The sequence below is a fragment of the Cnephaeus nilssonii genome (assembly GCF_951640355.1).
Source record: "Cnephaeus nilssonii genome assembly, chromosome: 21".
Taxonomy (NCBI): Eukaryota; Metazoa; Chordata; class Mammalia; order Chiroptera; family Vespertilionidae; genus Cnephaeus; species Cnephaeus nilssonii.
In genome coordinates, this window is record NC_137092.1 from 20328434 (window position 1) to 20346451 (window position 18018).

The 18018-nt window shown below is 36.2% G+C and overlaps 1 protein-coding gene across 2 annotated transcripts in view; it reads right to left on the reverse strand.

The window, feature by feature from the left end:
* COP1 (COP1 E3 ubiquitin ligase) overlaps positions 1–18018 on the reverse strand; it is a 107070-nt gene that overhangs the window by 38151 nt on the left and 50901 nt on the right. For both annotated transcript variants that reach the window (XM_079761016.1, XM_079761015.1), the window contains exons 10-15: positions 15836–15950; positions 12188–12323; positions 6873–7016; positions 3405–3513; positions 2959–3040; positions 1521–1637 (exon numbers count right to left, since the gene is read on the reverse strand). In XM_079761016.1, coding sequence (XP_079617142.1) covers positions 1521–1637; positions 2959–3040; positions 3405–3513; positions 6873–7016; positions 12188–12323; positions 15836–15950 — 703 coding nt within the window. The remainder of the gene's footprint in view (positions 1–1520; positions 1638–2958; positions 3041–3404; positions 3514–6872; positions 7017–12187; positions 12324–15835; positions 15951–18018) is intronic.

Sequence of the window (18018 nt, forward strand, 5' to 3'; positions counted from 1 at the left end):
TAAAAGGTTTTTCAAGAATTTTCTAGAAAAGGCCGATAAATTTAGCGAGTCCCTCGAGGATATGAAAAAGGACCAACTAGAAATTAAGCATACACTGACTCAAATAAAGAATAACATACAGAGATCCAACAGCAGACTAGAGGAATGCAAGAATCAAGTCAAAGATTTGAAATACAAAGAAGCAAAAAACACACAACTGGAAAAGCAAAAAGAAAAAAGAATCCAAAAATATAAAGATAGTGTAAGGAGCCTCTGGGACAACTTCAAGCGTACCAACATCAAATTATGGGGTGCCAGAAGAAGAGAGAGAGCAAGATACTGAAAACCTATTTGAAGAAATAATGACTGAAAACTTCCCCCACCTGGTGAAAGAAACTCTTATAAGTCCAGGAAGCGCACAGAACCCCAAACAAAAGGAATCCAAAGAGGACCACACCAAGACACATCATAATTAAAATGCCAAGGGCAAAAGACAAAGAGAGAATATTAAAAGCAGCAAGAGAAAAACAGTTAGTTACCTACAAGGGAGCACCCATATGACTGTCAGCTGATTTCTCAACAGAAACTATGCAGGCCAGAAGGGAGTGGCAAGAAATATTCAAAGTGATGAACAGCAAGAACCTACAACCAAGATTACTCTACCCAGCAAAGCTATCATTCAGAATTGAAGGTCAGATAAAGAGCTTCACAGATAAGAAAAAGCTAAAGGAGTTCACCACCAAACCAGTATTATATGAAATGCTGAAAAGTATTCTTTATGAAGAGGAAGAAGAAGAAAAGGGTAAAGATAAAAATTATGAACAACAAATACATATCTATCAACAAGTGAATCTAAAAATCAAGTGAATAAAAAATCTGATGAACAGAATAATATGGTGAATATAATAGAATCAGGGGCATAGAAAGGGATTGGACTGACAATCCTTGGGGAGAATGGGGTGTGGGGGTGCGGGAAGAGACTGGACAAAAACCAAACACCTATGGATGAAGACAGTGGGGGGGGGGGGGCGGGTAAGTGCATGGGGTGGGGTGGGAACTGGGTGGAGGGGAGCTATGGGGGGGGGGGAAAGAGGAACAACTGTAATAATCTGAACAATAAAGATTTAAAATAAAAAAATACTTTAGCAAAACATTCTTTGCTATTATTAAAATAACAAACATTTGTATTTACTATGTTAGCAAGCACTCCAAGATACAAGTGTTTTATTCACTATGCCTATATAGGTAATTTGTGCATAGTAGACACTCAATAAGTAACTGTTGAACTAATTAATTGGTTTCCTATAAGAAAAAAAATTCAATATACAATATACAACATAACTGAATGGTTTAAACATCATTATGAAGGTACAGCAACAAATGAGTAATGATGGCATAATGCATACTTCTAATTTAGAGTTTAACAATGAAAACACAATTTAAACCTATAAAGAAAGTTTCTCATTTTTAAAACGCCCTTTTATCTTAGACATGATTCTCAACCAACATCAAAAGAAGACAAATCTGCTTGTATTTCTTACCTGCACAGCCGAAAGCCAAATGGTATCTAGAAGAGGGGCTAAATTTAACACAGCACACATTAGCCTTTGCCTCAATGCTTGCCACTGAATTGTCTAGGTTGGTAGACCACAGCTTCACTAAGAATAAAGAAAAATAAAAACAAAGAAAAAATAAATAATCATTAGCAAATGCTTCTGTAACCTAGAAACAGCTGTGTGTCTTTTTTAGTTAATCTAAAGTAGTCTGATTTACTAGGACCAAAAATTTTAAACAACTTAATAATACAACAGTATATTGAAACCAAGAGAGCTTAGTTTCAAAGTCAGAAAACAAACAGATATTCAATGTAAAATAAGTGGTAACATGATCCCATAACTAAGTTCATTCCAGTGATATCTACTGATATTTGTAATGATGGGGAGAAAAAAAAGAAAGCTGGCTGATCAGAGCAGGTCAGATATGAAAGCACAAGCAGAAAGGTGAGCTGTTGTCTATGAGGTACCATAGCAACCATCTTGTTATTTTTAAACAAAAATGTCTTAGTAGACACCAGAATACATACACAAAATATATTTTCAGGATATAGGTCACAATGCTGGTTGCATAATAGAATTAATAACAAACATTAACAATAACAGAAACAAAACCTTCCCATCCATCTTTTGATTGCTCTCAATATCCCATCCAGGACAATACCCAAATGAGGTAGGTCCACGTATTAGTGTTTTTTAAAAAGCTCTCTGGGTGATTCCTATGTGCATTTGGGGTTGAAAACCTGTATTAAGAATGGAGGCATAGTAAAATTTTAGACTCTTTTTAGGAATACTAATACAGTAATTTATAAACAGAAATGAAAAAAAAGTAAAAATGGTCCCAACAACTACCATTTCTAGAAATTACATGTAGGAAAAAAGGGGAAAAAAAACACACAAAGAAATTAAGGCTTCTAACTCTAAGATAATATAACTGTTAATATGATTTTATAAATCTAATGGGGAGAAAAACCAGGCCAAACAGGACAGTATGGATAACAGAAAAAATAATAATAAAGATAAATATACAAGAAAAAATACGAGAGGTCGATTAAACTGGCAGAAAGAGATATAGAATTTTTGCCTTGAAACATGATTAACTGTACTCAAATATTTTAGCATACACTGGAAATTTAATATAATTCAGAATGCTAAGATGTCTAAATATGTCAGAAAAAAAGTATATATAAAGGAATTGGTTACAAAAATGTCACCATGTGGCATGTATCCAGAAAATATAATAATGAAGATGTAGTATATCCCTTTTTCTTTCATTTCAAAAGAGATATAGATTTTTGGAGTTCAGTTATTTTTGGAACAATCAGTAATCACAAAAGATTTCTATAAATTTCAATAAGTATCTGTATTTCTGATAGTAAAAGGAATAAAGGGGGTGGGAGGGAAAGAAAGGTGATTCAAATAGTACCTTTTGCATCATCAGAACCTGAAGCCAAGAGTTTAGGATCCATCAAATTAAAGTCAACACTCCAACACCTCTTCTCATGCTCCTGGTTGTAGAAGGAAGACAAAGTAGTCTCAGACAGAATATAGATCTTAAAATAAATACAGCAAAAACAACAACAAACTTGATAACAATTTATTGCTATTGTGGGAGGGAGAGAGAACAGGCTATGAAAACAAAAGAGATGCAAAGTAGTTCCCAAACTTATTATATATAATATACATTTACTAAAATGTGATACATTCTACAAATGCAAAAGTCTAAGAAAATGCTTTTAAAAGCATGATTTAGTATTACATAGGTATAAAAAAATACTAAATAGTGCCTTTAAATTATGAAGCATATGAAGCTTTATAATTATTAAGAAAGTAAAAATTTTATTCTGAAGACAAATTAGTATTCTTAATTACCTGATAGACCTTTGACCTCTGTCCTGTGAATCCATCCCATAGGATGACGGTGCCTTCATAATCACTGCTTGCTAACAGGTTCTTATGGTAACTACTCCAACTGATACAGCTGAAAAAAAGCAATATATTTAAGCTGTACTTTATGTAAAAGTAATTAACAATAGAGATAAAAGATTTTGATATGTCCAGAAAGATTAGAACCCTTTTGAAATGTTCTACATAAGTTCACCATCATTTTTCTGCTCATAACACATCTGGGAAAGAAAGATATCAAGTATTTCCCATATTTTTCTATTGAAACTACCAAGTAATGATCCATACCACTTTGCACTCTTATCACTAGCTGAAAGATGAATATGAACCTAAAGCTGCCACTGGCCATCTTGGATACATGAGAAAGTATGCCTATGGGTGAAGATAATAGAGGCCAAGGGGGCACAAAGCATGCCAGAATAGCAGAGATCTAATCAGATTGTTTAGGTCCCTGAACCCAGTTGTGCCAAATCATAAAAGCAAATAAACTACTTTAAATTAAGTTTCAGTTTATATCTCAAAAAAATCTAAATCAACACAATCTTGTGGCTGAAAATCCAATCAAAAGCATTTAACAATGAGAATTAAACTTTTAACATTTATGTTTTCTGCTATTCTCAGTCACTCCAAAATTGAAAATGCAACATCTAAAAATGTATATTTTTGGTGAGACACAGATGTGAATCATGCATAGAGTAATAAAGCAAATAGTATATTAAGGAAGAAGCCACTTTGAAAGCAATTAGCCTAAATGACTTCCAAGCATATGAACATAATAAAATCTTTTGCTCTCTACTAGTTTCATTCATGCTAAATCTCAGAGATTGGAAGAATTAATTTGCATGTTTAAATATACTTACTTGAATTTCTGAGTGAAATTACATGGAACAGCTAAGAGTTAAATTTGATTCAGATAGACCTGAGCTCAAATTCCAGATCTGCCACTGACTACCTGTGGCTTTGGGTAATTTACTTCACTTCACTTTTGCCATGCTCCAAATTGTTTTTAGGCATGCTTACATCTTGATTCTTTCAGTCCCAAGCCCATGGCATCCTGTCTTGAAAAGCATCCTCCACTTACTCCAAGGTACCGAAAGTATTGCCATATTTTTACGTGTCAAGAAAGGGTAAACTCTCTAACCCACATTTTCAATACAGTCACATTTAATATGAATTCTTGAGATGGGCCAAGTATTGTACTGAGTGCATTTATTTAAAGTACAATCTAATAAAATAGGTATTACTCTTTGTTCTTCATGTTATAAATGAAGAACACGAAATGGTTAAGAGCACAGACTCTAGAACCAAACTACCTGTTTTAATCCTGGTACCTTCAAACGCTAGCTGTGCAATCTGAAGCAAGTTCATTAACTTTTCTGTGCTTCAGCCTCCTTGTATATAAAATAGGGCAATAAAGGTAACTATCTCATTGGTCTGCTAAGACAAAGCACTTAAGACAATGTCTGCCATGTAAGAAGAATTCAATAAAATTATGTCTTACTCATGTTGGACTTAGGACAAAAACTATAATGGATTCTCAATAAGTGCCATTGATAAATGAGCAGGCTCACAAATTATGAGTCTACCATTTTTATGAATGAATTAGGAAACAAAAAATAAAGCTATCCTATCTAATAAAAGAGTAATATGCAAATTAACCATCACTCCACTACACCCACCAGCCACACCCACCAGCCAATCAGGAGCGAGTATGCAAATTAACCCAACCAAGATGGCTGCGGCCACAGAGCGAGCAGGAGGGAGGCTTGGGTTTCCCCGGCGATGGAGGAAGCCAAGCTTTCCGCACACCTTGGCCGGCCCAGGCCTCCACTTAAGGCTACAAAGTTTCAATTATAGAAGATAAATAAATCCCAACAGAAATGGCTCCTGCCACGGAGCGAGCAGAAGGCTTGGCTCCACTCCAAGCTACAAAGTTTCAATTGTAGAAGATAAAAAAAACAGATACCAGGGCATCCACTTGGTTCGCCGTGGGGCATGGCCAGCCTGAAAATCACCACAGGCCCCTCACCCAGGCCGCCCCACACCCCAAGGGAACCCCCACCCTGATCCGGGACACCCTTCAGGGCAAACCAGCTGGCCCCCACCCATGCACCAGGCCTCTATCCTATCTAATAAAAGAGTAATATGCAGATTGACCATCACTCCAACACACAAGATGGCTGCCCCCATGTGGTCAAAGATCCTGCCCCCATGTGGACACAAGATGGCCACCACAAGATGGCCAGCAGGGGAGGGCAGTTGGGAGGGACCAGGCCTGCAAGGGAGGGCAGTTGGGGGCGATCAAGCCTGCAGGGGAGGGCAGTTAGGGGTGACCAGGCCGGCAGAGGAGGGAAGTTAGGGGCAAACAGACTGGCAGGGGAGCAGTCAGACATCAATCAGGCTGGCAGGGGAGTGGTTAGGGGGTGATCAGGCTGGCAGTCAGAAGCGGTTAGGGGCAATCAGGAAGGCAGGCAGGCGAGCAGTTGGGAGCCAGCAGTCCTGGATTGTGAGAGGGATGTCCGACTGCCCATTTAGACCCGATCCCAGTGGGACATCCCTCGAGGGGTCCCAGATTGGAGAGGGTGCAGGCTGGCCTGAGGGACACCCCCTCCCACCGTGCACGAATTTCATGCACCGGGCCTCTAGTAATTATATAAAGACTGTAATACTTGCTATATAATTAACATTATTAAACATACATATACTATATATGTCATTCATTCAAATAAAAAGGTACAAGGATGACTGGGAAATGTTCAAAGTACTAAATAATTTATTATTAGATGATCTCCTTATATCATCCCCCTTTAAGCCAGTGCCCATGAAACCAGCTTAGGAAGCTTATTTTTAAAATGCAGATTCCAGGACTCCTCTAAAATTTTTGGGTTGCAAATCAGAAATTGTGCCTAGTTCCTCAATTTTGAACAGTATCCCAAGTTTGAATACTGTTAAAAATGCAGTATTTTACCATACTCATTATGAACTCTAACTCCTAGTACAGGAAACTTAAATATTATGCTCTCAATGAAAAGAAGCAGAATGTTCTTATGAAAACAATTCTTAAAACTATAAAACATTATAATATTTAGAAATGTGTATGCTAGGGGAAAAATTCCTGACTTTCATACATATTCATAGGTTACAGTAATCCTTTATTCAATACCTCATGAAAGGCCATCTACAACAAAGACCTTTACTTGATTAAGTGGAAGAAAAATAGCTTTCATTTGACAAACTGAAAAGCAATAACTATAGAGGGAAAGCAACCAGTATCTATTAAGAAAGATATTCTGATGTATCCTCTGTAGGCAATTATAGTGTTCACCATGAATAAGTAAGGAGTTTCCTAGAAAAGCAAAATAACAAATTCATTCTAATTATAGATACCAATTGTTACATATAAACTGCATTATGACAAGAAAATAATGTAGATACCTGATTTTGGAATTGCAGGTCATTTCATTTTCAGGGTAATGAATATCCACCGCATCCTGAATGACTGTGCCATATTCATAGACTTTAATCTTCTTTGTAACCCCAGCAATTGCAAAATAGTCACAATCCCGGTCAAATTCAATACTGAGGGGGGGAAAAAAACACGTATATATGTGGTCAGTAAGACTATTTATCTATACTTGTGACATTTATAATGATAACTATTCAGAATTTGGTTTATTCTATTCCTGAAGTGATTCTATATACAATGATAAGAGATCTACTTGAAAGGCCCTCAGATTGCAACAGGCCCTATGTCCAGATTAAATCATGATCAAGACATCAAATTACAAGTGGTGGTGAAATGCGCATAGCTACACAATTCTGTTTATAGATGGTTCTTTTGTTAGTAGAAACTTGGGCTACTTTTTCATTTGTTTTAGTAACCATAATACAACCTACCCAACTGTCAAGGCTAGCAAGTTATGCTATAAAAGTAGTGAGGAAAGTTTAAATGGTTTGCAATATTAAAAATTAGTAAAAAGAAAATTATCAATTAATATTTTCTGTAAGTTCTAGCTATTCTTCTTCCCACCATTTTGTGGAGAAGATAGAATTTCACACTATTTAATGTCAGTTTAATAAATAAATAAATTAGTATACCAGAGGAATTACTGAAGCAGTTAAGGGAGGGGTGGTGACAAAGGGATAAAAGTTGAATCATTAAATTATCATTATAGGCCAGCCATCTTGGCCAGTGGTTCAGCAGCAACCTGTGAACCAGGTCGTCACGGTTCGATTCCCAGTCAGGCACATGCCTGGGTTGCGGGTTCGATCCCAAGTGCAGGGCATGCAGGAGGCAGCCGATGATTCTCTCTCATCATTGATGTTTCTCTTTCTCTTTCCCATTCCCCTCCTCTCTGAAATCAATAAAAATATCTTTTAAAAAATAAACAAACCCACAAAACAAACAAACAAAAATCCTCCCAACAAAGTCCAGGATCAGATGGCTTCACTGGTAGATTCTACCAAACATTCAAAGAAGAATTAATACCAATCCTTCTCAAATTCTTCAAAAAATTAGAATAGAAGGGAACTCTTCCAAACTTTTCCAAACTCATTTTATGAGGCCAGCATTACTCAATACCAAAACCAAACAAGGATGCCACAAGATGGATGAGATGAAGCTGATCGAAGCAGATTGATAGTGGATGGTGAACCCCAACAAAAATGAGTGCATAACAGATGGCCGAGAGGACATCCAAAACTGTGGCTTTCCTACCAAAACTATGGCATAATCCCAATATCAGAGGCACTGGACGCTGGGAAAGGAGCTGGCGTTAGGCCAGCTTCTTCCCCTACTATCTGAGCTGATGAACTGGCTGTCTGCCTGCAAGATAAAGCTCAAGTTCAAGGCTCTCTGGAGATCTGTACCATTTATTAGTTGTGTGACACCAGACAGGGCTCTTAATAGCTTTTTTAGTTTGTATTCTCATCCTGCAAAATGTGGGTGGTGATATTACTTCATTATTGAATGACTTTACCTTCCTCCTAGGGTGGGTGGGTGGCCCAACAAAGATAATGTGATAGTACTTCGTCAACTTAAATCCTTCTGCAAATACAGTATTGAGTTTTTAGTCATTGCAGGACTGCTCCAGGACACTCTTTGTCCTTCCCTTTGAAGGGACACCTTGGGGCAAACTTCCTCCTGGTTGGATAATCAGGTGGAGCAGCGGTTGCCAACCTTTCGGACCTCACGGACCACCAGTGGTCTGCAGACCACCGGCTGGCGACCGCTGCTCCAAAGGTTTCCTTAAACCAGTGGTTGCCAACCTTTTGGACCTCACCTCGGACCACTGGTTGGCGACCAACGGGATGGAGGACTTGAGACTTGAATTGGTCTTCACAGGCTTTGACACATACAGGAAGGCAATAGAGTAAGTGGAAGAGCAGGCTTCCCTAAGGTCAAGGAAGCCTCTCTGAAAGAAGGTAAATGGGCTCTGAATGGTTAAAAAATGCAGTCTGGAAGTAACAGTCTTATTTAAAACCAGAGGAATATCATTTGGATTTACCAAATATATCAACAGGTGTGTGAATAGTGGGAAAGAGGGAGAAATAGTCATTTTATGGATTACCTGTGATATTCTTTCACAGAACAGTTAATGGTTAGTTAATAATTTAGTAAGAAGCTTTGCTGAGCTAATGATGAGATAAATAAGGAAAATAAGTACACATTAAAAATATTTCCCATAAAAACATGTTGAGATTCTCACTTTTCATTATAGTTTTAAATTCTTAATTTTATAAAAATTTTAAAGGAATTTCATTAAATGCTATTGACTACATCAAAATTCAGCAAATGTTCCCTCCAATAAAACAGGACTATGTAGCAATGCAATAGATTTATTTGTGCAACAACCTCAACTGGACTGCTATCCATACTGTCCTATGGATTCTAATGCAACATAACTATATCGATGACAACTATTCAACTATCCCGACTCATTCTATATCTACAACCTCATGCCACTGAAGAAAAACTGTTACTGTGTCTGGCAAAAGACAGAGTTATTGAGGTTGAAATCCTATTCTTAACTTAGGAAGTTTAGGTATAGCTCAGACTTCATGGGAGAATCCATTATATTATCTCTAAATACTTTTCCTACACCTACAAACATACATGGCTAATAAATCAACAGCATTCTAAAGTTGTACCAGTAAAAGTTAATGTACCCTTTTCAAACTATAGCTCTTTAAAAAAAAAAGTTTAAACACTAACTTATCAAAACAACTGTCCAAAGACACTGCAGGGAGAAAACTGACATATAAATAAAAATGCTACCTGTCAAAAGAATTGATTTGATGATATAAGTCTATTATTTCTTCTGTCCCTACCCCATTACACAAGACAGCTCTCTCTTTTTCCTACAAAGATTAATTATCTACATTTGCTCATTCTTTACTCTTATACTAAAAAATTAACTTTTTGTTTTGACTCTACTGGTATTATTTTCTTACATTCTGGTTATGTTTTGTTCTTAATATATTGGGATATAAAGGACCTGTACAGAATATCCTTTTTATATTCTGGGATATTAAGGTTCTTTATAGTTTGAATCAGTAAGATTTTCATAGGGTTACTGACCAATATTTATAAAGAATACTATTATTTCTAGTCAATCTTAATTAAAAGAGAAATACAAACAGCTGCCTTTTTAAAATATGCAAGTACTTCCACATAACTGAAAGTCGATATTTAAGTACAGTTCTTTTAAACAATGAGTCATTTGTTCCCAATCTTGGACAGATTTAAGCATGTCTGTTCCCAAACATAAACATAATTAGGATCTAAAATAGATCATGAAATAATTCAAGTGAACAATGTCGTTTTTAGAGAGCTTTACAGACCTTATCCAAAATAGATGATCTCTTATTTCACAATATAATATTTCAACTGCTTTAATTATGAAATGTAAACAAAAATAAACAATTATTGGTTTGGCTAAAACAAAAACAAAGTAAAAGGTAAACAAATTAACTGAAACATACCTGCTTGTGCAATTAAATCCAAGAGAATTGTAAGAAATCTTGCTTGTTATATAAAATTCATTTCTGCTATCCACTATCACCAATAATTCTTAAAACAAGTGGTTTATGAAAGTTCATTGCAATGATAAATTCAATTTTGTAAAATGTTTTAAATTTCAAAATACACAAACATATTTTCCTTGAAAAATAATATTAATGGAGACTTACTTTAAACATGGAAATAAATTGTAATTTTCTTTCACACTTGAAATGTGTCAACTGTTTTAAAAAAGTGATGTATTTAAAACAGTTATAAAATGTAATTCAGATGTAGGAAACTGATTATATTCTTTGTCAAAAGGACCATCAGTCAAGTGATTAAGCAACAAGGCCAGAGATCACACAGGACAGCTGATTAATGCACACTTCCAGTACAGTGTGGCACAAAGCAATGCAAAGATGTCAATATTCTAAGAAGGGAATTTTGTTCCCACAGTCTGTCATATTTTTTACAATTATAAAACAGATATGAACAAACAAGGCAGATTCATAACCCTGAACACTAGAATCCATTTTCTTCTTATGAATTTACTAATGTCTGATGAAATTCTATTTAAAAAATTTGAGAAAACATAAGCAAAAATGTTAAATCTCTAAACTATAAGTGGAGTGTATAGTAATTTTAAACATAACAATCTAGGTATGTAAAATTCAAACCAGAATCAAGAACCTAGAGCCATTGCTACTATGTAGTCAAAGTTTAAACTATGCTTTAAAGCCATTCCTCTCTGGTGGCTACTCACTACCTAATTTAAGGAAAAGTGCAAAAGTGACATTACTGCTATGTATAAGATGAGCTCTCTATGAACTTCACTGTAAGCACTAATTTCCATACCTGTCTACTGTTTAATTAGCTGAGATACTGTCAAAATAAACAAATGCTGCCACCTTGTGGATTTATGAGTATGGTGTTAATAAACTCAAAATTACCTATAAGGGAAGAAACAATGTAAAAGCAAATTTTCTGGTTCAGCTTTTTCTCTCAGTGTGATTCTCACTGCAATAAGTGACCAAGGGTAGATATATTTCTTACAATTGTACAGTAAGAATAATTTCTTCTACAACATAATGAAACATACCAAATTCAACATCATCTCTAACATGTCTTACCACTCTTCCCAAAAGAAATTCTTTTTTTTTTTTAAATCCTCACCTGAGGATATATGTTTATTAATTTTTAGAGAGAGAGAGAGAGAGAGAGAGAGAGAGAGAGAAACATCGATGAGAGAGAGAAACATCGATGTGAGAGAAATAATCAATTGGTTGCCTCCTGTATGTGTCCTGAGCGGGGATCAAACCTATAACCTAGGTACGTGCCTTGACCGGAAATTGAACCCGCGACCTTTTGGTGTACAGGACAACGCTCCAACCAACTGAGCCACCCAGCCAGGGCCCAAAAGAAATTCATTAAAGGTCCTATTTTGAGAGGAATTAAAACCCTTTAAAACACACTTATTACCAACAATGCATTTGAATGTGAGAAATTAGGAAAAGAACACAACTGCAACCCTATGAGGTGAAGGCTATTAATCATCCCATTCTTGAGATGAAGAGACTGAGGGCTAAAGAGATTGAAAACTGGCCTAGGACCAAAGAACTAAAAATTGGCAGGCAACTGACTTCAGAACACTAAAGTCTTAACCATAACACTATAACCGCTTCTCAAATTCAATTGAATTCTAGACACTCTTGCAAAAGGAAATAGTGGAGTGCTGCCAAGTACTTACCTAGAGACTATGCTGGAACCATTATAGAGATCACTAGCATACGACAGGGTAGCCAAAGGTCGTACTGAATTATATCGAGTAAACTTGGACAAACATTCCTGAAATTCATCCAACTGGCTTGCTGTTCGACTGTCATCTATATAAAGAAAACAAAATAAAATAACTGCAACATCCAAGAGCAATAGCCACAAATTAAGAATAATATTTTAAATACAACAATTCTTCCCATTCTTGAGATGAAGAGACTAAAAACTAAAGAGATTGAAAACTTAGCCGATCTTTCAATTTTAATAACCCTTAAAGCCTTAAAACTAACTTAGCCAATTCATTAACAATTTACATTAAAAGGGTCCAATTTGTAGTGTTTCTATTCTAAAAACAGCAAAAGGAACAAATTAGCATGAAATATAATGTTATTGAGATAAAGCTCCTGCTACACAAAAATTATTCTCAGGAAATTTAACAAATTATAAGTAAAACATGGGTTATTGAAAAAAAATCAACTGTACTACAAAGTGGTTTGGAGGTACAGTTAATTGGTTCTCAAAAAAATCAAGTATCATAAAGTGGCTTGGATGTAACAGTTAATTAGTTCTTTTCATATATAATCCTATTATTGTGAATGATGTAATAAATACTGGGAAGGCAGTTACTTTATTCATTTAAAATTTGTTTTAATGCTAATCTATTCTTTCTCATTTTACATCAATCCCTAAGTACATCAAATTCACAAGTATGCATGACTGTATATTCTGCCCAGCAGACATGGCTCAGTGTTGATCATTGACCTATGAACCAAGAGGTCCCGGTCAGGGCACATGCCTGGGTTGCGGGCTTGATCCCCAGTGTGGGTGTGCAGGAGGCAGCCCATCAATGATTCTCTCTCATCATTGATGTTTCTATCCCTCTCTCCCTCTTCCTTCCTCTCCGAAATTAATAAAAATATTTTTTTAAAAATAGAATGTGTATTCTGTTGAAGACCATAATCCTTTTCTAGGGTTGCTAAACTTCTGGCCATCATGCCATCATTCATTACATTAATACCTACTTTCAACAGAAGTAATAAAGAAAGTACTAAAAATAGTTATTTCTGTCTATGAAAGTATAGGAATTAAATTTTACTTACGTGGTTATAAAAAGGTGGGATTTTATTTGCTTGGTTGATTTATGAACATCCATACATATCTGCTAGCATATCACCTCTCCTGTCTTAATTACAGATTATTTTGTAAAAGTGTATCTATTCAGTGTCTCTTTTCTCTCTTCTAAAGCTTTATAATTTACCTCCTCTTTCAATTAAAATTGAGAACCAAGGCATTAATTTCTTTATCTTCATCTTTCATTTTCATAGGTGTAAATAAAAAGTGGGGAAATGGAATGTGGGGTGGATTCTCATTTAAAAATATACAAAAGAACAATCAAACTTTTAGGTAACCTAGAAGGAACTTCATATTCAGCAATATGATTAGTGTAGTCAATGTGCACATCTGACAAGATAAGCTTGAGATTCCTAAAAACTAAGGACAATGTGTATTAGGTATAATATACCATGTTCACAAAAATAAAAATCTAATCTTCCTCTTGGCCTTCACTTATCATTCTGCTTACATCCCCAAATTAATTAAATTGGTTTGTGATTTACCTTTATCATCCTATAGCATGCCTATTTAAAAATTATTAATAGCAACAGCCTAGCCCAGTGGTCGGCAAACTCATTAGTCAACAGAGCCAAATATCAACAGTACAACGATTGAAATTTCTTTTGAGAGCCAAATTTTTTAAACTTAAACTTCTTCTAACGCCACTTCTTCAAAATAGACTCACCCAGGCCGTGGTATTTTGTGGAAGAGCCACACTCAAGGGGCCAAAGAGCCACATGTGGCTCGCGAGCCACAGTTTGCCGACCACAGGCCTAGCCCAATCTTTCTGATCTCTTTTTTTAATGTGTGCCACTTGCCATCTGAAAGGGCTAACATGAACCTTCCTTCTGTCAATCAGAATGTAAGTCTCAGAATGCTTTCAAATTAACAGCTTCCTGTTGCAATTTATAGACTACTAGAGGCCCGGTGCACGAAATTCGTGCACGCGCGGGGGGGAATGTTCCTCAGCCCGGCCTGCACCCTCTCCAATCTTGGACCCCTTGGGGGATGTCTGACTGCCCTCTCACAATCTGGGACTGCTGGTTCCTAACTGCTTGCCTGCCTGATTGCCCCTAACTGCCTCTGCCTGCCAGCCTGATTGCCCCCTAACTACTCCCCTGCAGGCATGGTCCCTCCCAACTGCCCTCCCCTGCTGGCCTGGTCACCCCACACAGCCTGCTGTTTGGTCGTTACTGTTACTGTGACAGCATCCCAGACAATTTGCATATTCCTCTATTATTAGTATAGATTACAGAGGCTCAATAAGGAACTTGATTCCCAGGCAAGAAAATAAAAGCTTTCCATCTGTATATTAATTGTTGTTAATTTCAAACACACTTACCAATAAAGCTTGGCTTCCTCCTACTTTTCATAGGAAAAATGCTATATAAATCTAGTATTTTTTTTCCTCCACCATCAATCTTGAGGCATATTTGTCCAAAGGAACCCATGCTTGAAGTAATGTGCAAATTATAATACAAGCATGCTCATTCAAGAGAATACCAAGGCCAAATTTTTAACAACTAATAAAATAGCATACATTTGTATCCTTAGTGGCTCTCAATTTGAGCAGGTGTACTACTAATGACATGAATTAACTTAGCATCCAACTTATCACCAATCACTGTAAATTATATACATCACTTAAAAACTGAAAAGCAAAACAAAACAAAAACCTGTAGAATTGGTATTAATGGCCCAACTTAACTGGTGAGCAAGGATACCAAGAAAAGCTAAAGATCAGAGAGCTAACAGCAATAAAAATATCTTATACTATCACATCAATGTCTTTGCATAAGTTATTTCCTCTATTTTGAACATGTTTTTGCTTACCTTTTTTAGTTAATTAATACTAGCCTGGACTAAATACAACTCTTCAGAAATCCCTACAGCAATTATTCCCTTTAATGTTTTCCCACTACCAAAGCTGGGAGAGAGATTCTTCTCTCTCCTCATAATACCCTTTGCATATTTATATAACATACATTACTCATACAATTTACCTGTTGCATTCTTCCACTATGTTTATAATACTCCTGGACAATAAAAACCAGTTCTTACATCTTTTCATTCTTAGCACAGAAGACAGTGCTTAGAATTTAATAAATGTTGGATAATAGAAGGCAACTGAATGGAACTTATTTTAGCTATCTACATATACATGGTTGTGTTTTTTTAACTTTATATAGTTCACTATATAAAGATTAAAAATTCTAAACACAGAAAGAGAACAAAACTAGCTATGGGAAAGCAATGTTCTCCAAGATCTCTACGAACCTTTACAACACTCTGATAGCCTAAGTCAAAAATACACACTTTTGCTTTATAAATAGGACTTTCCATAAATCCAGCATAGGAAATTAAAGATGGATCTGAAATTTAAATTTGAGGTATTTTATTGAAATGATCATGTATTAAATTATGGAATGTCTGGTCACTGGGGTGTATAAAAATAAAAAATATAATTAAAAATAAAAGTTTAAAAAATAATGAAGTCCTGAATGTGTACCTGAGATACGAGACATCCTTGTAGAAAAGTAACATTGCTCTAAGTCTTCAAAATGAGCAGTGAGTCGTTTTCGTCTTGAAGCTAAAGTGCTGTTATACCAAGGCTGTTTCTTTGTCTAAGGTGTTAACAAGAAAAGACACTTATAACTCAGAAAAAAAATGAACTTTCTGCACAGAATAACTAATTTCAAAAGTTCATCACATTAAAATAAATTACAAATGATAAAAACCCATAATTCTTACACATTTTCTAATTTTTTACTTAAAGTGAAAATATAGGTTCTTAAGGCCAATTTTATAAAATTACTAGAGGTCCAATGCATGAAATTCACGCAAGAGTAGGCCTTCCTTCCCCTGGCTGCTGGCACTGGCTTCCCTCTGGCACCCGGCACCTGGACTTTCCTTGAAGCCCCAGCTTTGTCCGGAAGGTTGTCGGGAAGGATGTCCGATCTAATTAGCATATTACGCTTTTATTATTATAGAAGATCAGAAGCTTCTTTCAGTTCTCCAAATTAAGCAAAGATAAAATCCATTATAACTGCCATTCTAAAATTTAGAATTTCACGAATTTTAATATGTACTTTTCCATCATCCCTATATTGTAGCCTTTAACCCTTTGAATAACAGGAGCAGTGCTTGACTGTACAGAATATGTATTTAAGTTAAAATTGAATATGAGTAAGGGGCAGTAATATGTATGCACTAAATAGTTTGACATATACTTTAGAAAATCAGGATAACTAAATCATATATATAGAAAGATATAGATAGATAGATAGATAGATAGATAGATAGATAGATAGATAGATATAAACAAAGACAACAAACCTGAAATATATTGGCATATACTAGTAATTCCTATAAAAAATACAGTTGACCCTTGAACAACACAGGCTTGAACTGCACAGGTTCACTTAAATGCGGGCCATAGTAAATGTATTTTCTTTCTTACGATTTTGTAGAACATTTTTTTTTCTAGCTTACTTTATTATAAGAATATCGTATATAATATCCTATATAATAAAAGCCTAATATGCTAAGTGTCTGGTCGTCTGTTCAACCAATCAAAGCGTAATATGCTAATGATATGTTAAGGCTGCTCAACTGCTCACTATGATGTGCACTGACCACCAAGGGGCAGACGCTCCAACAGGTAAGTTAGCTTGCTGCTGGGGTCTGGCCGATCAAGACTGAGTGAGACAGGCCGGACATGCCCTGGAGCCCTCCTGCAGTCCCTCCCCAGCTGGCCAACCTCCTGCGTCCCTCCCTGGCCCTGATCGTGCACCAGTGGGGTCCCTTGGCCTGGCCTGCGCCCTCTCACAATTCGGGACCCTCTCGGGAGATGTCAGAGAGCCAGTTTTGGCCCGATTCCGCAGGCCAGCCTGAAGGACCCCACTGGTGCACGAATTTGTGCACCAGGCCTCTATTATATAATAACATAAAATGTGTGGTGCCCCGCATTGTTCAAGGGTCAACTGTTTATAATATTACCTACACCATGTTAACTGAAAGGATAAGACAATTCTTCCACAGTAGTTATTATCGATTATGCTTGAGGCAAAGAAACAGATACAGAGATAAGATACATAATGAGACCTTGAGAGATGACACAAGTTCACCGATAACTATGCCACAACTGCAAATGTATTAAGAAATATTAAGGCATTATTATGAACAAAATACTAAAATGAACCCCTGCTCAAACCAGATGGTAGGTAACAATCATATTTTAAAGCAGTGCTTGAATCAGTCGTTAATTTTACATACATTTGATATATTTCTATGGTTTTTGTTTTTGCTTTTAAGGACATTTTTGTATGTCTCTTAATGCACAGATGCAAGAGTTTTCTAGATTTTATACCTAGGAGAGGAAGTGAGGGTCATTTGGTATACACATCCATGTTTAATCTGTGTCTGCTTTTATCACACTGTTCTGATTACTTGTAGCTTTGTAATATAAAAGTTTGAAATCAGGAAATGTGACGCCTCCAGTTTTTTTGTTCCTTGGCTATTTTACTTTACCCCATTTGGAACTTTCATCAAAAATATGAGTCTGGCCTGCGTGGCTCAGTGGCTGAGTGTCAACCTATGAACCAGGAAGTCACGGTTTGATTCCTGGTCAGGGCATATGCCTGGGGTTTGGGCTCAATCCCCAGTGTGGGAATGTGGGGGGAGCCCAACAGT